Source organism: Euprymna scolopes, chromosome 30 (assembly GCF_053919585.1).
Source record: "Euprymna scolopes isolate OS-2025 chromosome 30, ASM5391958v1, whole genome shotgun sequence".
In the NCBI taxonomy this organism is placed as follows: Eukaryota; Metazoa; Mollusca; class Cephalopoda; order Sepiida; family Sepiolidae; genus Euprymna; species Euprymna scolopes.
This window is the reverse complement of record NC_136511.1, coordinates 4,790,017-4,810,406: the sequence shown is the minus strand read 5'-3', so window position 1 is coordinate 4,810,406 and position 20,390 is coordinate 4,790,017. Positions and strand designations below refer to the sequence as shown.

General features: G+C 35.5%; 1 protein-coding gene across 1 annotated transcript in view; it reads left to right on the top strand.

The window, feature by feature from the left end:
• Positions 1–20,390, top strand: part of LOC145254638 (large neutral amino acids transporter small subunit 2-like) — a 314,875-nt gene that overhangs the window by 287,768 nt on the left and 6,717 nt on the right. Inside the window, exon 11 of the mRNA XM_080113258.1 lies at positions 19,027–19,204. Coding sequence (XP_079969384.1) covers positions 19,027–19,204 — 178 coding nt within the window. The remainder of the gene's footprint in view (positions 1–19,026; positions 19,205–20,390) is intronic.

Here is a 20,390-nt window from a genome sequence, read left to right as displayed (position 1 = left end):
ACATTTTAGAAGAACGATATGCAATAAAATTCTGTTTTAATTTTGGAAAAAAAAAATGCCACAGAAACGTATGGAATGCTTCAGACTGCTTTTGGACCATCTTGCATGAATCTAGCATAAGTTTTTGAGTGGCATAAGAGATTCAAGCAAGGCGGGGAGTTTGTGAGGGATGATGAGAGGTGTGGGAAGAGTAAGGAAGCCAGAATACCAGAGTTGATTGGCCAAATAAAGAATTTAATTGTTAAGGACCGTCTTGTGTCTATAGAGACATTAAGTGCACACTTTGATGTCAGTGTGGGAACTGTACACACAATTATTTGTGAGGAACTGAAGATGCATAAGATTTATGCGAATGCTCCAGTCCACAACTCCATCCTTTTCACAGACTATTTGACCAAGATGGGCATCGAGACAGTTCCTCACCCTCCCTGTAGTCCAGACCTTGCTCCCTGTGACTTTTGGTTATACCCTAAGTTCAAGGAAAACCTTAGAGGCTGTTGTTATGAGACACTTGAAGAGATGAAAGAGGCTGTGATGAGGGTCATTGACATACTCGCATAAGAGGACTTCCATGAGGCCTTCGAGAAGTTGTTGGAATGATCCAAGCGCTTTGCAGCCGGAGGAGATTACTTCGAAGAGGAAAACAGTTTTATGTATGTATTATCAATAAAAGTGCCGATATGAAAAAAAAGCCTGGAAACTTATTGAAGGCACTTTGTACAAGAAGAGACAGTCAAAGTAGCGGATTGGTTGCACAAAGATCTGTTAAAACCAGTCAGATAGAGACAAAAATCTGCAATTCCATTTAACATCCGTACTTAAATTTCAGGGATTGAAAAAAATCCAGACAAAACTTACGGAATGTATCTTTTTTTTCTTTCTTTTTTTTACCATTAAAGTACTTGTAAAATTGGCACAAACTTACCACATCTGAAAACAATGAAGTTGAGCGTCAAAAATCTTTATTTTTGCACCAACCTAATATTCTGCTTTCGAATAACTGTTGAAAGGAACTCTCTATTTAAGCCTTTCGCAACACATGCCTACTTGTGTCAACCCTGAAAAAGCCACTTTTCAAGAGCAAAGAGCATACGTCTCTAATTTTTCCATGATAATTGAGAAAGCATTCAAGGGTTGCGATGAAGATCCTGTTTTTATCTACCTCATAAAGCAGATCAACATAAGATCGGAAATTGATCAGGGCGCCACTTGAAACCGGACTTCATTGAAACCGCAAACAGAACCGAAAAATTGTTAAATAGACAAAATTTTAAATCTCATTTTTTTGCAGTTTTGCAATCCATAGTAGCAAATCATTACTAAACGAGGAGTATATTATGTATGTGTATGTAATCTGAATCTTGGTCAGTGATGGTTGCAGACATGTGTTGCATGAAGGGAAATGACGTGATAGATGTGTAATGTGAGTGGTAAAGGCAGGCTTAGATCTGATGATCTCAGAGGAAGATTAAAACTGGACAGTATAGGGAGATGTGTGCAGAACAGGAGACATTGAAAAAATGGATAAAGAGTTTTTGAGTTATTAGATGTAGAACAGTTGAGATAGCAGGGTTAATTGGCAGGTGTAGACCGAGAAAAACATGAGTGGATTTGATAAGGATGGATTTGAGTAAAATCTGAATATGATGATGGTGATGATGACTTATTCAATTTCATAGAATTACTTTTTATTTTTTTTCATTCCAAAAAACGTGTATTTCCACTCATAACAAAGAGCTACTATTTAGAATCGTGTCTAACAGGTAACTGTGGGGAGTTGAGCAGCAAGACACCAATTCAGATTATTACATTTAAACTCCTGAAGGTTAGTATAGTCCGAGAAGCAGGAAAAGGAGAGGGAATTCCAAAATCTAGCAGTCCAAGAGAAGAATATTAGAGTAGAAGGCTTTCTGGCGTCTAGCGACTTCTACAGTGAAGGGGCGGGATTTTGCTGCTTGTTGGGATAGTTGAGGGTGTGTACTTTAAAGGGGCATGCCAGTGCACATTCCATTTAAAACAAGCACATTGTAGTGATGGGACAGAGGTTGGAGCTTTGCTGACAGTGCGAGAGATTCGTTTTTTTTTTTTTTTTGACTGTCTAAGAATTAAAATCCGGACCAAACTTATGAGATGCCTGTGTTTGTAATGCGTTTCTCACTTTGCTAAATTGACAAAAAATTTCAAATCTCGTTCTTTGCAGCCTTGCAATCCGTAGTGGCACGGATACAGTGTACATTTTTTAGCAACATGATGCGCAGCTCGCATTGCCAGCACAAGCCTATGAATTGGTGTGCGTGCAATTTCTGTGCTTTTTCCCAGCATTTATTATTGTAACCTGCTTTCGTTGTGTCCCCAGGACATATTTTCACAATGCGTAAAGGAAGTGGTTATTGTGTCGAACGAAGGCAGCCACTCATTGTGTTTTATGTTTGTTTGTTTGACCTACTCATGAGTTCGCTTTGAGTTTCTTGAGTCAGTTTGCCAAAAAACAGCAGACAAAAAAAAAAAAAAATAGCTCATTCATATAATTCTACTGATTTGGATCTTGAAAGAAAAGTGACAAAAATATATTGTTGTGTGTGCGTTTGTTTTATGTTTTTTTTTACACAGTGATCACCACTTATCAAGGCCCGGAAGCCACTCAGGGATAAGGTTTATTGCAAGTACATTACGTTAGTGTGGAGATTTGATGAAGTGATGAGAGTTCCACAGGCGTGCAGTTCTAAGAAAGAAGCTTTGTTCATGGAATCCGCGTTTTGATTTAGGCGCAGATATAGAGTGGGGGAAATTTTTCACAGAGGATTCAGCTAGACGGGTGTTTTTCGTGAAAGATTGGCGAGGGGGACCAGAGATTGGAGTTCAGACGAGCACCTGCCATGGAAATAACGATAAAACAAGGATAGGCTCGCAACGTCTCTTCTGTGGGAGGGAGATTGCAGGGTAGAGAAAAGGGCATCCCCCACTAAGCCACGAAGTCTATTTTGTACTCTGTCAAGGCAGGATAGGCTGTTTTTAGCAGCTCCTGCCCAGATATGGCAACAGTATTCCATCCTTGGACGTACTTGGCTTTTATATAGATAGAGAATTTCATCAGTAGTGAGACAAAAATATATTGTTGTGTGTGCGTTTGTTTTATGGTTGAGGTTTTTGCTTTTTTAAAAAAAATTTTTTTTTAGTGTATTTTTTTTTTCTTTTACTTTGTGCTCTTGTTCTTAGCAGTTCTTTTTTTTTGTCTAAAACGAATAATGCTCTCTTTGGCAACTGATGTTTGTATAAACAAACTAACTAGCCACCTGACGTTGCCCGGTCGTACAATACACTTAAACATTATATTTTAATTGATGCAGATTGTATATGTATCATTATAGAATCAGTTCTCATAATATATATTATGAGGACTAGTTTGTCTGATGGACTAATTCGTAAAAAAAAAAAAAAATGAATAATAATGATTATGCGTTCATCAAATTCTGTCTGTATTTGTTTACAATATCACGTCAGCTGATATTTGAGCTTGACGATCTTAAAAATAGTCTTTCTTCTCTTATAGATAAAAAGAATTTTTACAGGAGAATAGTTTAGGTTACATTGACCAAGATTGGTGGAACGTCAAATATTCACCTGTAAAAATTCATCCTTTTTATCTATAAGAGAAGAAAGACTATTTTTAAGATTGGATTTTTCTTGATTTTCCATACTTAATGGATGAATTTCTGCACGAAATGTATCTAAGAACACTGCCAGACGTATAAATTACCTTTGTGTAAAATTTGCAAAAGATAGGCTCATCCATTTCAGGACCTATGAGGAACAAACTCACGCACACACACAAACACTCACACACTTACACACGCACTCACTAACTTACACGCACATACAAACACTCAAGCACTTACACTGACACACACACACACACACACATTTACACTCATACACTCACTCACACACACGATGGCTTGTACTAATCATGATTATCATCAATCTTTTTGAGACTGCGGTCAAGATGATGGAGTGAAGTAAACTTCATCATCTTTTCATATGACTTAATGCATGCGCATTGTGCACACGTCCACTACACACATTGGAAAGCAGGAGGACTCACCTGACCTTCCACTTACTTACAGGGCCTTGCTAGTCTCAAATTGTCACCCATCTTCTTCTATAATATAAATCTCACCTGTCTGTTTAAATGTATGTATGTATGTTTGTATGTCTGTTTAAAACTTTTGACAAAGGCGACAGATTTTCACGAGATCGGCATCGTTTTGAAGCTCGAACCTTCGGACGACAAATATCGAAAAATTGGCTAAAAATATAAATTCCTTCACCCTCGACTGGGCAATTTTCTTCACTTCTTTTTTTGCCTATATTTTTGAAAGCCATCTCTTTTCGATTGACTAATCTTAATTTAAACCTTCGCCACTTCCGGTTTTGCAATGGACGCAACAGTAAAGACGTCACTTTTTTTTTTTCCACGTTCTTTTCCTCCTTTACAGTACGGGTTTAAGCCTGCCTGCCTGTTACCCCCCCCCCACCTACTTTTTTTTTTTTGCTCAACACACACCTCCAAACACCCGGGCAATGCCGGGCATCCAGGCTAGTCTTATAAATAGTGGGGATGAGCCCCCTTGCTGCTTCGGTTGCTTGGAGTATCAGCCAAGAATCTATCCTTAACAATCAGTATGACAGGTGCGGGACCAGGAACTGCCGGACTGAGGCATGACACCTGGGTATCACCCAGGAGGTCCACCTTCCCAGGCCTTGCGACCCTACTTTTGGATGGAGTAAGTTTATTGTTTGCTGCCTGAGGCGCCCTGACTGGGGAATGCTGACTGTGACGCTCAGGCAATTTTTGCTAGGCAAGAGTACCCCTTCTTTAGGGAAGCTTGTTTAACACTCTGCTTTCATGACCTTATGTCATATAATGGTGGGCATCATTTAAATATCTAAACATCTGGTGCTGGCAGGGCTCGGTGTTGCTTAACTTTGGTGATCTGACAGAAACTGGTGTGTCAATGTGAGTGTGCCATGTTGTACTAGTAACCTAGTGGTTAGAATCTCCTCCTTCCCCCAATATCGAGTTACGATCTCATCTTGAAGCACTTGTAAAACTGCGGTACAGCAAAATAAATATATGGATGTGCTGCTGGGTTTGACTTCTGTTTGGAATTATTTTGTCTAATATTCCTGGGAAAGGCATAAATCCATATTCCTTTTCGTATTTGGCACTATAACTGCAACTGCACTATAATAGAGAAATTTGGAAAACAGAAAAAAATTTATTTAAATAATAAAAAATTAAAAAAAAAACAAAACAATGGTATCTACTGACTTTTTGTGTCAGTTTCAACTTTAAAAGCAATGATATCTACTCAGAAATACTTAAATGTTATCGCATTATTTAAAAAAAAAAAGTTTTCGATCTTTTAAAAAAAACATCACTATATTTCTTTGGGGACATGTGACATAATAAAAGGAGATAACTACTAAAAAAACTCATATTTAATGCAGAATTTATTCAAAATTGGCAATAGTTACACGCTAACCTCCCCTTGGAACTCTTCAGTGTTTTTTTTTTTTGTTTTTTTTTTTTGTTTTTTTTTAGTGAAACATTTTTTTTTTTTTTTTTCACTAATAATCATAAATAAAAATGTTTTCGCTAATAATTTTTTCCACCTTATCATTTTTCTTAATTTTTGGATGTATTCATTACTGTAACATGACAATTAAGTAGAGACCATTTGGTTTGCCTAAAAATTTCGAATTGCACTATTATAATGTAGTTGCACCTAAATAATCCAGTGCTGATTTATATGCCGACCCCCCACCCACAAAAAAAAAATCTATAATATAAATCTCACCTGTCTGTTTAAATGTATGTATGTATGTATGTTTGTATGTCTACCTAAAACTTTCAACAGTGATACCGATCTTGTGAAAATCTGTCGCCTCTGTCGAAAAATTTAGGCAGACATACAAACATATATACATAGATACATACATGCAAGGCCGCTCGAAAAATGGTGGGATCCTTCTATCGATCCAGTAGATATCTCACTGCTGATGCAATTCTCTATTTATATAAGAGCCAGGTATGTCCAAGGATGGAGTACTGTTGCTACATCTGGGCAGGAGCTGCTAGAAAGGAATTGTCCTACCTTGATAGTTCAAAATAGACTTCGTAGCCTCGTAGGAGATGTCCTTTTCTCTTCCCTGCAACCTCTATCTCACAGAAGAGATGTTGCAAGTTTGTCTCTGATTTATCGTTATTTTCATGGCAAGTGCTCAACTGAGCTTCAATCTATGGCCACCCCCCCTTGCCAAACTTTCACAAGAAACACTCGTCTAGCTGAAAACACTATCAATAATTCTTCCCACTCTTTATCTGTGCCTAAACCTAAACGTAGATTCCATGAACAAAGCTTCTTTCTTAGAAGTGCACGCCTGTGGAACTGTCTTCCGTTTTCCTGCTTTCCAGCTGACTATAATCTGATTGTCTTCAAGTCCAACGTAAACAAGGTCTTGATGAGCCGTTCCACTTAAGTTAAAAAAATTTACCAAATTTCCATTACTAACGATTACTATATTGTCCAATTGACTACTGTACAACTCTTAACCCTCATCTTCGAGTGGCCTCTGGGCCTTGATAGTGGTGATGCCTATGAAAAAAAAAAAAAGAAAAAAGACAGGTGAGATTTATTTAATAGATAAATTTGTATTAAAAATAAAACTCCAAATTTCCAATGAAAAAAAGACATTTTACAGTTCCTTATGTGTTGACTAAGATTTTTTTTTTGTGTAATGATTATATGTCCTGTAACGTATATATTTGTCTGTAATAGTTCAGTGGTCCCGACTACTAATATTGAGCAATACAATCTAGTAATGTCGCCTTAATGAATGGTTATTCGTAGTAATAGTTAGTAATATGCTTAAGGCTTTTGGTGTATCATTCAACATTCCCAGGCTCCTATACCCTTCCATATTTATGGCTTTACACCAGCCAATCGTATTCTTATGAGTGTTTATATCGCTTGACCTATCATCACTAAACATGGTCAAAATATAGGTCATGGTTTAACTTAATGAAAGATTGTCTATAGTTTTTTTCTGGGAGTTAATCCCTGTTTTATTCACGTAAATTCGTTCGCCGTACAAGTCGTGTTTGTGCTTGACAAAACGTTTTCTTGTTCTCAAAACAAAGAAAGGAAGATAAAAAAAAAAAAAGGGCCGGATTCGGAATTCTTCTTAACAATCAGTGTTCTATTTCTACACCCCCGCCACCGCTGCAATTCTCTTTTCTTCCTTTTCCCAACTGACAGCAACCTTATTTCCATCGAAAAGAAAAAAGAAATGTGGAGAAAGAAGTGGCTTACCATTAAAGCAGCTGCGCGTTTGTGCCTGCAGAGCACAAATTGAGAATCAAGATGGCGCCCGCAGGCTTTTATGTGGAAAAAAAGTCTCGGGGAATCTCGAATCTCGTACCCTGGTTCGATAAATAACGAGGAAAGCGGGAGGAGAGACGATTTTTAGTCACTAAAGCGAACGGACGTGTGTAAAAGAAGAGGTAGAAGAAAAGAGTGTGGTGAACGAAACAAACAACGACTCGGTTAAAAGTAGAGTTGTAACGAACACAAGAAAACGTCTTTTTTATATTGCCCCCTTGAACCACGATAGCGCCTAAATTTGCATTTATCTTTTTATTTTTCGTATCAGATGAGTTTCTATTTTTTCTCCCTCCCCGCCGTTGTAATTCTCTTTTCGTCTTCTTTGCAACTGACAGCAACCTCACGCATACGATATAATCATCACTAGGGCTGTGACAACAGCATATTCTTTTCATTGTTTTGACTCTTGCTCGTGTCTGTCTGTCCTGCAGGCTTAGAAGGAAAACAAAGATCCAAGATGGCAACCGTGGTCTTTTAATGCCCACGGTCTTGCACAGTTCTCAAAAAAATCACGTCTCGCATGCGATTTTGAGGTGTGCCCTGGCAGGTTGCTGGTGGGAATAGGCGAGAGGGTTCAGACCTGTGTAGAGTTAACATCATTGTGCGACTCGTCGGATTTCTTGATACGTCCTGTGTATAGTGAACTTAGTTGTGCGTTTCGTCAGACTGCCATGTAGCAAAAAAAATTTGCATTATTTTTTCTATCAGAAGGGTTTCAGGTTCAAATGCCAGCGCTTCCCTAGAGAGGGCACTTGTCAACCATTGACGCTTATTGCTATGATTCTTCACACCGTTATTACACTTAGATATCCTCAAATTAAATCAGAAAAGTTGAAAGTTAATTTTTGGTGATAATTTAGTTTTGTTGATCGTAGAAACCTGCTATTTGGGCATATTGTAACCAATTAAGTCCCACCTCTGATATGACTGCGAACTTTGACCTTGAAAAGTGATGTTCTGTAAAAATACATTTTTTTAAGTGCCTGAGTGTTCTGCGCTACTGTAATCAAATAATACAATTTAGTAATGTCGAAATAATGAACGGTTGTAGTTGTTAATATATACTTTAGCTTTAGGTCTTTGGTATTCAATTCGACATCTCTCCCTGGCATGCTATACCCGTCAGTATTTATGGCTTACACCAGACAATCATATTCTTGTAAAGAGGAACCCGGATGTTTTCATATATCATTACATCGGTACCCAATTGAAATGAACCCTCCGGGGAAGTGAGGAGTTGATTTTTTCCCCAACTTCTCATGTGTCATGTCTTCTGTGGAACAATAATCAAATAAAACAATACAAGCTGAAGTTCACCTTGGCATTGTTAAAATTAACCCTGGAGGGGGGGGGGTATAAAATATCAAACAATTCTTTATACTGTTATATTTCATTTTTAATATAGTGCACCTTACACGTGTTTCGTTGAGTGATGGAAATTCACTAAACAATTCATCAGAGACAGATTTATGTTCTTTGGAAAAAGACAGAATTAAGAATTTTTGTTCTTGGATTAAAAGCGATAAAAATTGATGGAAAAAAAAAAAGATTGAAATCCTTTATAGGCTTGAGTATAAAAATCTTATTTCAATAAAGTTAATATTAATATTTTCAGGATTAGAATTTATATTTTAAATATGAACATTTATTTACTTACCTAGATTCTCAGTCCAAGAGGTGTACTCTTACTGGAGTTGGGTTGGTATAAAGCTGGTCTCCTAGGCAGGAGGCCCTGTCGGTGGGGCATTAGAATACGCTGACTGCCCCCCTGTAGAGGGTAAAAGTCCCTCAATGGGGGTCCTGGATATGACCTTAAACTATATCCAGTGGTGAGGCCCCATCTTGTGGGCTTTGGGGAGTGTGGAGCCACCCTTCAATTACCATTGCTCCCAGGTCCACTCTGACCCGGAGTGGTAGTACCTGTTAGGGTCCCAACTATGGGTTAAATAGAAACCAACGTGAAAACAACAAATATATTCTATTAAAAATATTTTCTTCAAAATCTTTGGATTCGGCATTAAATAACCCGAAAGGGGTTGATATGCCGTAAAACAAAAACAACCAACCAACCTAGGCAGGAAGGTCCTGGATATGACCTTAAACTATATCCAGTGGTGAGGCCCCATCTTGTGGGCTTTGGGGAGTGTGGAGCCACCCTTTAATTACCATTGCTCCCAGGTCTGCTCTGACCCGGAGTGGTAGTACCTGTTAGGGTCCCAACTATGGATTAAATAGAAACCAACTTGAAAAAACAAAAAACAACAAATATATTCTATTAAAGAAATTTTCTTCAAAGTCCCTGGATTCGGCATTAAATAATCTGAAAAGGGTTGATATGCCGTAAAACAACCAACCTACACAGGAATGACGACAGATCTATGCATTACATCATGGCCAAGATCAAGGTGTAGTATCTGTTCTTCAGATGCTGCACTTCCTTTTCTTGTTCTCTTTCGGTGGAGGAGAAATCCTTCATGACTGAGGCAATTTTTATTTTTGTACCTTTTCTCCACGTTAAAAAACGACCCTGGTATCTAACTCTGTCCCGTGGGGAGGCATAGTAAATAGGTACATCATATACAGTTTTTACTCCCCAAACAGGACATATTGTCACTTGGACGTGGATTACTATGTAGGGAGTTGAGCAGTGCATGTGTGTTTTGCGTCACATTTAAATTTTTGCGTATGTGCACAATCAAGGAAACAGAAGGAATTCCAAAAATACACAGGGGAACTTATTTTTTGCACTTCACTACTTTCTGTTGAACAGCTTCTTCGCCGGAAGTGGCAATTCTTGGTTGTTATGTCAGATCTTTTTTTTATTTGTTTATTCATTTGCCACAGGCATCATCTTAAAGTCAACTGATGATCAAACTCTTGCAATATAGTGAGTAAAAATACATTTAATTAAAAACCTGCTCGTCAGAGCCAAATTGTGATTGATCCAACACCTGCCACTGATCTGTGTCGTTGCTCGTTACGATTATTTAGAGGTTAATGTTTGTGTCCTCACCCCACCCCTACTCTCTTTACGTCTTCAGCAATCTTGAACTCCATTAAAACAATTTTAACTTGCCTAATTAGTTAAAAAGTTGATATTGCTATTAGTAGTAGTAGTAGTAGTATCGTATGACCTCTATGCTGCCATATTTTTAGCCACTCTGAGAAATTGAGATGGGCTGTTGCATAGCCTCCTTCCAACTATCAAGTTAGGCATGTGTATGTATATTCATATATTTGTATACACATGATTTGCTCCTAAACTAATTAACTGATCATTATGAATTTGGTTTCATCTGGTTGTTTTGTCTTCCACCATATCAACCCTTTTAATGCTGAATCTGGTGATTTTGAAAAAAACGTTTTTATGTTTCAACTTCTTTATAGCTTTAAATATTTATTCAAGTTGTTTGGTTTGGTTTACGCCATATCAACCCTTTTAATGCTGGTGATTTTGGAAAAAAAAGTTTTTGAAATAGGGTACGATTATGAATGATTCCAGTATCAAATAACCCATATACACTGTGAAATTTACTTTATGTATGAAAACCAACGTGGGGAGATATAACATACGAGAAATATTTGCAATCAAGTCTCCCCTTGCTGTTATTTCAGATCATTTGAAATCATAGCAAGTTTTAGTCTCCTATCCATTAAGGCCAGAATTTTGTGGAATATCAGATATTTTGTAATTCATATGCAAAACTAGGAAAACAAATGACTATGATTGGAACATTGTATGGCTGAAAAAAGTGCCAAAAATAGGCTCTAGATAATAGATGATTCCCTTAATGTGCAACCTTAAGGGAAAATTTCACATAGCCTGCTACACAATTCAGGTCATTAGCTTTACAGCGAGCCCTCATTTGTTAAATTCTGATCAGTAGTTGCTGAGATTTGGAACTTATAAAATTGCAAAAAAAGGTGGTGTATATATATATATATATATATATATATATATTTGTAGCCATATTGAAATGTTGATATCTTTGTTCCATGGGACGAAACTACATGAACATTTGCAGGCTTTTTGAAGATTATAATACTATTCTATAGTTAAATTTTATGACAATTGATAAAAAAAGAATCTGTATTTTCAAATCAATAAAATATGGCCAAATTTGCCTACATTTGTATATATAGTGTCCTGGCGGGCTAGGTTTAGTGTCTAGGTTTTTTAGTTTTCCTGCTTTGGGATGAATTTAACGTGGGGCTTTTTTTTTTTGCTTGACTATCTCCCCTGTGGCCTTGCTAGGCCACTAATTATTATGCTCTTACAAACGTAATTGAAAAAGGTATGGTAGCTTAGAAGTATAAGAATAGATGAAATGATATCTGTTATGCATATGTGAAGTGTATGCTTTAGTTCATTATAAAATATAGACAGTGAAATAATCAGCATTTGTTTTAATGTTAGTAATTACTGAGGAAATCATTAATTACCCATGAATAAGTTAATGAAAAGGAATGTGTGAGATTATTACAGAAATGTCCACCCATAAAAATTTGTATTACCGAATCAATGTTTTAATGGAGGATGTGTTGTATGTTTTCCGTTTAAAAAAAAAATTTTTTTTTTATTTTACTAATGAGTCTCTACTTATCAAGATGAAAAGCCACTTGAGGATAAAGATTTGAGATGGATAGATGGAAAGTTAAATAATGAATGGAGGAGAAAATTTGGCTGAATGAAAACAAGGAGTATGGTAGCACAGAGGTGTAATAATAGCTGTTGCTGATGTCTAAGGTGTTTCAGCTAATTATAAAATCAAAATGACGAAATAATTTGGAAAGATCTGAAATACTGAACGTATGTAGGGTGTATTTTAAAATTCATGACTATGAAATGATCAGGAATTAGTGTGGATGACCACTGCAATGCAAATATATTAATATTAGCTATATTTTAATAGGTTAGCGTGTGTGTTATTCATTTCGTGTGTCACGCTTACATCTGAGTGACTGTCATTTAATTGTTATGGACTTGAAATGATCAGGAATTAATGTGGATGACCACTGCAATGCAAATATATGTTCCTTTTTTGTATTAAACTAAAACTTAAAGAGAAAATATATGAACCATACTAAAAGGATAACAATTTATGTAAAGCATATCCTTTAATCCATCAGAAATAAATTATCGATAATTCCTTGACGATAAGCATTCTAACTCCCACAAAATGTTCTATAAGAAAGTCCTTGAAATAGTGTATATAAAAACACATAATTGGAATATGTTCAACCCTAAAATTAGGAAAATTATATGGTTTACACCCCCTCCTTCAATTTAAATATCAAAACTAATTTCGGAAAAAAAGTTTTCTCAATCTAATTTAATAGTGACTGTCACTTAATTATGGATTTCCATTTCTTGTAATGAATAATTTTACCAAGAATTCTTCATAAGTTTTGGTTTCGGTTTCAATTATAGCTGAAAGGAACCAAGTTATATAGGACAAATTAATTTAAGAGTAGCATGAGAACAGATACTACACTGTGACCTTATATATTTAGGTTATTGCGCATCAAATTAAAATACATTGCAGTAATGAATACATTAAAGAATACAAACCAAAATGACTAACAACAAACTTAGGCATGAAATCACAAGAAAATTAGGTGGGGAGGGAGAATTGAAGGTATTTCTATGATTTATCTCAGTCGGCACCTTTCACCACAATACCACATTCACTCAGTGGAGTTAAATCTACTTAAGAACCCCAAATGTTTATGTAGATGTGTGCATGTAAAATTTATGTTTATTATTATTTTTATTAAATTAAATATGGGATAAAAAAATGTTCATTGGAAAACATAAACATGCCTTAAATTTGTAATAAAGTTCGATGAATATGGATGTATATACAACTAGCAGTTCAACCCAGCTTTGCTCGGGCCCTATGTACTGTTCATAATTTTATGTGCATATGTATGTATGTATCAAAAAGTTTGACTCGTGTCCAGGTAACCTACATCTAAAATTTCAAGTGTTTAGACCCAAAACTGGCGGAGGGGTTTGGTAGAGTCTGCAAAGGTCAACTCTATCAACTTTGACCTCTTGGCAGCCAAATTTTCTCCCAAAAACTGATTATAAAGCTTGCTGCATGTCTGAATATCTAAAATATCAAATGTTTAGACCCAAAATTTGCTGACTAGTTTACTAGAGACACAAAGATCAAATCTTTTGAACTTTGACCCCTTGATAGCTAAACTTTTGGCCAAAAACCAATTAAAAAGCTTGCCCTATGTCTGAATACACTTAATGTAAAATTTTTTATGTTTAGACCAAAAATTGTCTGAAAGGTCAAATTTTTTAAAAACTTTTACCTCAATTTTGACCCCTTAACATTTATTGCTTTGGGCTCTAATCAAATTAAAAAGTTTGATCCATGTCCAAGGAACCTACTTCTAAAATTTCAAGTGTTTTGACCCAAAATTGAGGGAGGAGTTTGGTAGAATTTTTAAAGGTAAAATCATTGAACTTTGATCCCTTGACAGCCAAATTTCTGGCTGAAAACCAATTAAAAAGATTTTCCCAAATCTCAATACCCCTTATGTTATGTCAAATCTCGAATCTATAGACTGAAAATTGACTGAGTAATTTGGTAGGGAAATGTACACTCACAGACACACACGCACATACAATTTCACTTTTATAAATATATAGATAGATTTGTGAAATGAATGATGAGGAATGAGAAGATCTAGGATCCCCCCTCCCCAAAAAAATTTACACCAAACAAAATGCCTATTAGTGTATGTTAGTATGCCCCCCCCCATCCAACCCTTGTTTAAGTGTTAGAATGTCCACTGTTTTCCAGGAAAGCGAAAACAACCATGTCGGTCTCTAATTGGGAGTGGGAGTTTATAGGGGGCGTGAAAAGATAGGAAGATTGGGAAGGTTCAAGAGGGTGGAAGATGAGCTCCTAGAAACAAGATCTGTGGGGGGAAGGGAGGGGCAAAATAAATGTGGGTTTAGATGTTTTCGGAGGTTCTCTAGCACCAAAAAAACAACAAAAAAAAAAACAAAATCGGGATCTCATTTGTATCACCAACTAAGAGTCTTTTTAATAGGAGCTAACTAGCTAATAAGGGATGACTTCCGAAGAACCCAGGACTACACTGTGATCCTAGCCCGAAGGTCAGATACTTTTAAAAGGTAGTCGTGAAACGGGCATTTGAAGTTGGTTACTTCCAAGAGAGATGTTAACAATTTGAATTCTTTCATGCCAGAATTAGCATTGCTGGATAAAATTGTATGATTAAAAAAAATATTATTACTGGTTTTATATGCAATATTATTGCTTATAGATAGTTGAGTTTTGGTGTAAATAGCTTTGAATATTTTTAACCTTTTTAAAATGGTTTTGGATGTTATTTTAATGTTAACTTTCTTAAATCAGGGAGGGGGCAGTTATGTTTTTTAGACGTTGGTAAATTGAACTAGAATTTACAATATGCATAGTGAGGCGATGGGGTAAGGTAGTTGTTGTAAAACCAATATAGCTATTAGTTTTAATATAATTATGAGTTACATTCTCCCTAATGACATTTTAAAATTTTAACACAAAAAAACGTCATAAAAGAAAATCGAAAAAAATTTTAAAAATATATTAGGCAGAAGCTTTGTTATTTTTAACAAGGTTTGCTTATACAGCGTGAAATGATAGAATTGTCGTCCTAGAAAAGACAACATGATTCCATTTCCGTTTGATGAAAACTGATTTTTTTTTTGTTTCAGACCATCTTCTAGTTGGCCGATTGTGTACAAATCCCAAGAGCGATAGGAGCCTTCTATCATGCCTGAAAGTGACACAATGTTCAACGAGCGAGATTGGAGATTCGTCGCTGTACAACTCCTGCTCTCTACCGATCCAAGTTATACCCTCAAAATGCAAATTTGGATGGTTCAACACTTAAAGGCAGTTTAACACATCGGACAACCCTTGGTTATGGTCTTTGGTGTGGTTTCAAGTGAGAGCCACGTCATGCCACCTCACATCTTCGAATTCGGCTTGAAAGTCAATACCAAAGTGTACCTGGATGTACTGAAGAGTATGGTGATCAGAGTATGGTGCAATCAGGTGGCTGCTGGCAGATCTTGGGTGTGGCAACAGAACCCAGTGCCGACCCACAATCCAAAGAGACCTAGGCTTGTACTCTTCTCTCACTGTCCCCCTCTTCCCTGACCTGAACCTGCCGAACTACTTTATTTGGTCACATGTTGAGAAAATCACCAATATGACCTCCCGCAACACCAAAGCCAGCCTGATTGCGGCCATCTGCCAAGTATTCGTTGAGCTCCCGCCGGCATTTGGGGAAAAGGCTTGCTCCCAGTTCTGACACGTATTGAAGCGGTGATTGAGGCTGAAGGTGGCTACATTGAATACATGTCAGCTCTACTACATAATCAAGTTATCTGAATTGATTTTTTCAATAAAAGATTTAAAATAAAGCTGTAGTGTTGTTCATCTTAGGGTAACAATTTAATCGTATTATCCTGTATAATGTTATATTATATGAAACAGGTCGATGATTATACGTATTTGTAATCGCGTTTTGCGCTGGCTTCCCATATTTTGAAGTTTTTTATTCAATAAATTTAAGATATTCGCTTTTCTAAGGACGTTAGTTTGTTTGAACAGAACCGGTCCAGCGATTTGTGTTTATTTGTTTACGTTGTTATGGGTTTATGTTTATGTACGCATGCGCAACTGGAAGTTGTAAACTGGATGTTGGGTTACAACACCCATTACAAGGTCATTTGAGTTTTATAATTATATATATACAGCCTTTGAGATTTGAAAAAAAAATCACTCGACCGCCGGTCAAGTGTGAGGGAAAATTTACTCGCCCCAAAATATTTTTACTCGTCCGACTTTGTCTTTGTTTCAGTCAATAATAGTAAATAATTTTACAACAATTCAATTATATTTTTCTTCTTTATTCTTAATAAAATATCAACAAACTATTCTTCCGATACCCAAATTTATGTTTTAAAATTTCATACAAAAATTAAAATATCTAGCCTAAACTGTGGGTGTTGAAAAAAACAGTGTTACGAAATCTCCGGGTATTCACGATTGTGGACTGAAATCTCCTGGTATGAGATCTCCGTGGCCGAAATCTTCGATATTCAAAAAAAAAAAAATACCATTTAGCTTAAATGAACTAGATTTCTTAGAAAATCGGCATGGTTTAATATCTTTTTAAGATTTAAACGATCAATTTTTCTTTGTAATTTATGGAAAAAAAACTTTGATATAGAACAGAAATTGGTCTCTTTTGTTTCTATTAAAACAAAGAATTCATCTCAGAATTTATTTTTAAAATTGGGTATCGATAATTTTTTGAAAATTGCGCAAAAAAGAGCATGCAAATATCTGAATTTATATAATCGAGAAAAATATGTTGTATAATTTAATTTTCGGTGCGTGCTTGACGGAACAATGTGTTTTTTTTCCTCTTTCAAATGTTCATCTTTACTTTTGTAAGCATGAAGTGTATGTAGTTGTAGCGTCGAAGAATTTTTTTTCCAGATGAATTTCAAAATCAGAGAGCCAAATGAAGGCGGCATTTTGACTACACACTGAATGTGTAAAGTTGACCTCTTGTTGACCTTTAGCGTGACCACTCTTTTTTCAATAAGATAATTCCAACGGTTTCAAGAAAGAATTCACAAATGATGAGACTTAGGTCATTCTAAGTCACCGCATATTTGAGGGTCATAAAATAAATGAACCCCCCCCTTTCTTTATTTAAAGAAATTTTATCGACTGGCAGGCGAGTGATTTACGACTTTTCGCCCCCCCCCCCCCCCCCCCAAAAAAAAATTTTCAATCAACTGTGGCGACCGGTCGTGTAAAGTCTCAAAGGCTATATATATATATATATATATATATATATATTAGGGACCGAAGAATTTCAATATTTTTTCTGATTTTGATACAATTACCGATTCCGATTCTTTCTAAATATTTAACTATAAACTTATTATTTTTCACGATTACGATAAAAACATGTGAAATGTGCAGATATTTTCTCAATCATGTGAGGGATGATCTATCAATTTTAGTTTTAGTATATTCATCGTTTTAGTATTATCAGCGGGAGAATATTTTTCTTTATAGAAAATCAAATGAAAAAGCCAATTAAAAGAATCGTTTTTGGCATCGGAAAATAGGCACACATTTTTCCAATTCCACTACCACAAAAAGTTCTGATTAATCTTAACAACACTAATATATATATATATATATATATATATTTTATGACACTTAAAACTAAGATGGCTATTTAAATAAATATGTGATGCTGGAAATTTGTTGTTTTTTTTTTCGATATTATATTGTCATGCATATTTCTTTATAAGCAAAAAAATAAAAAAAATTCTGAATGTGTATATGCATAAAAACATTCAATATTGACATAATGATAATTTATTTTTTCTATGTAACGGAATAGATCTGTAAAAAATGTACCAAAGTTTTGATATCATGAAAGAACTGTTTGGTAAGAAAAATAAATATTTGCAATTTGGAATGTAGCTATACTGTTATTATATATATATATATAATGCCAATCGGCAGTAGATAAGGAAAGTTTACTAGACAAAACTTAATCTAAGCTTCTCAAAAGCTTTCAAGCAATGGAAGAGTTAATGTTGGTTTTCTCCTGTTTTTTTTTTTTTTTCTCTCTCCTGTTTACTTATATCGGATAACCTGCGTTATTTGGAGCCTTTTGATAATGGATTTGCTTTATTTTTTTTATTTCGGATTATTCATTTTAACAACATTGGATATAATTGTGAATAGGGATTGATTGAGATTCAGAATGTATGAATATATATATATATATGATTACTTCATTTAATCACAAATTATTATACAAAGATATAATTTTATGTGTGAATTTTCAATACTTACTTTTACAGTGCTCAATACATAGGTAGAGCTAGATAGTAAGTTATGAAAATATATATGGCAATTAAGCTACACACAATATTCCGCATTTCATTCTCGTGAGAATCTGCCAGGCTTATGAGAACTCGTCAGGCATAAGCCTGACGAATTCTCACAAGAATGAAATGCGGAATATTCTGTGTAGCTTAATTGCTATATATATTTTCATACACACATACACATATATGTATATATATATATATATATATATATATATCTTTAGAAACTTTTCTTTGTTTTTTGATCTTACTAAAGGATTCCCTCTTGAATTACCATTTTTGGTTTGTTTTTCATTTTTTATAAACGTTTTACAAAACTTATTTTGCGTTTTATGATTGCAGTTTCATACAAATTTTTAGTTTTGCTAAATGTATAAATTTGCTAACATATTTCTTTCCTCTGGAGAGAAGAATTTTGCATTCGTTGAAACTCCATGGAATAAGATTTCTTAATTATCTTTATTTGAGGTAGACTGTTGAAATTAAAATTTTACATGTAAATTTTAATTTATGGTTTTGATGTATACTTCTTTAATGTGTGTGTGTGTGTGTAATGTGTATAATGTTAATGCATTTAGTAATTGGTTTTTCATTTCTTTTTTTCCTTTCTTTTTACAGATCAACATAATCTTTCCGATTTTTTACTTGTGCATTGTGATATTCCTCACGATAATGTCACTGACATCCAGCCCCTGGGAATGCTTCATGGGTATTATAGTGTTGTGTACAGGCATTCCAGTCTACGTTGTTGGTGTTATGTGGAAAAGGAAACCAAAACCAATTGTAAACTCCCTTCGTAAGTATACTTTGATTTTGAGTCACGTTGGGATACTTAATCAGAAATCAGAAAAATTGCAACTATAGCTAGGACCTGTTAGGCCGGTATTATACACTTTTTTCTTCTGAAATCCATCTTTCTCAAACATTTCTAATTTTTTTTTTTTTTTTTCAGCCTATTCTATTTCCCAACCCTATCAACTACTACTTAAAAAAACAAAAAAAAAAACAAACAAAAACTGGATAAACTTTTTATAAATAAAATGCTGAAATTCATCTTATCAATAAACGGGTTTTATCCACAAATATAAATGAAAGTTTACATTGGAGTTAAAATAGGTGAGGGCTCCCTGAATGTAACAAACTCCTTTTGTTGAGTGTTGGAGGTAGTTGTGTCCAACAAAAGTCTTCAATCTAGTAGGTCCCACACTGCAAACCAAGCTCCAACCTCTGTCTCATCGCTTCAATGTCGCATCCCTGTGCCATGTTTTACAAGTATGTTGACGAAATGCGCTCCAATGAACTTGTAACACTGAGAGCTCACTTAATGGTAAATACCTCCGACTAACCCAACAAGCAGCAAATCCCACACCTTCACTGTAGAGGTTCACCTTCAACTCTGAAAATTTCTTCTCTTGAACAGCAAGGGTTTGGGAATTCCCTCTCTGTATTCTCGGCTGTACTGGCATGCAAAAATTTAAATGTGAAGCGAACAAACATCTTGCTGCTCAACTCCATACTCAGTGTCCCTAGAACTGCACGCCTGTGGAACTCTCTTCCGATTGCCTGCTTTCTGGCTGACTACAACCTGATTGTCTTCAAGTCCAATGTAAACAAGTTCTTGGTGAGCCGTCCCCCTAAGTAATCCAATTTACAAAATTCGCACTACTTATGTTTACTGTGCTATAATCACATTGACTAATGTATACCCAGTAACACTTATCCTCGAGTGGCTTCCGGGCCTTTTAAAAAATCCTTACATCTCGGTGACAAGTTGCCTTGTGTGCGGTGAATATTAGTAAAAAAAAAAAAAAATAGAATGAATATCAAACCGATGATGAGCACCATCAGATTAATCGGCCATCATCATCTTTGTGGATCGGACGATCTCATATTTTTTTTTTTAATTTGTGTAGAAGGTGATAATGTGTGTCACTATACACACACTAGCCTTGGTGCCCCGTGTTGCCAGGGTGTTTGGAGGT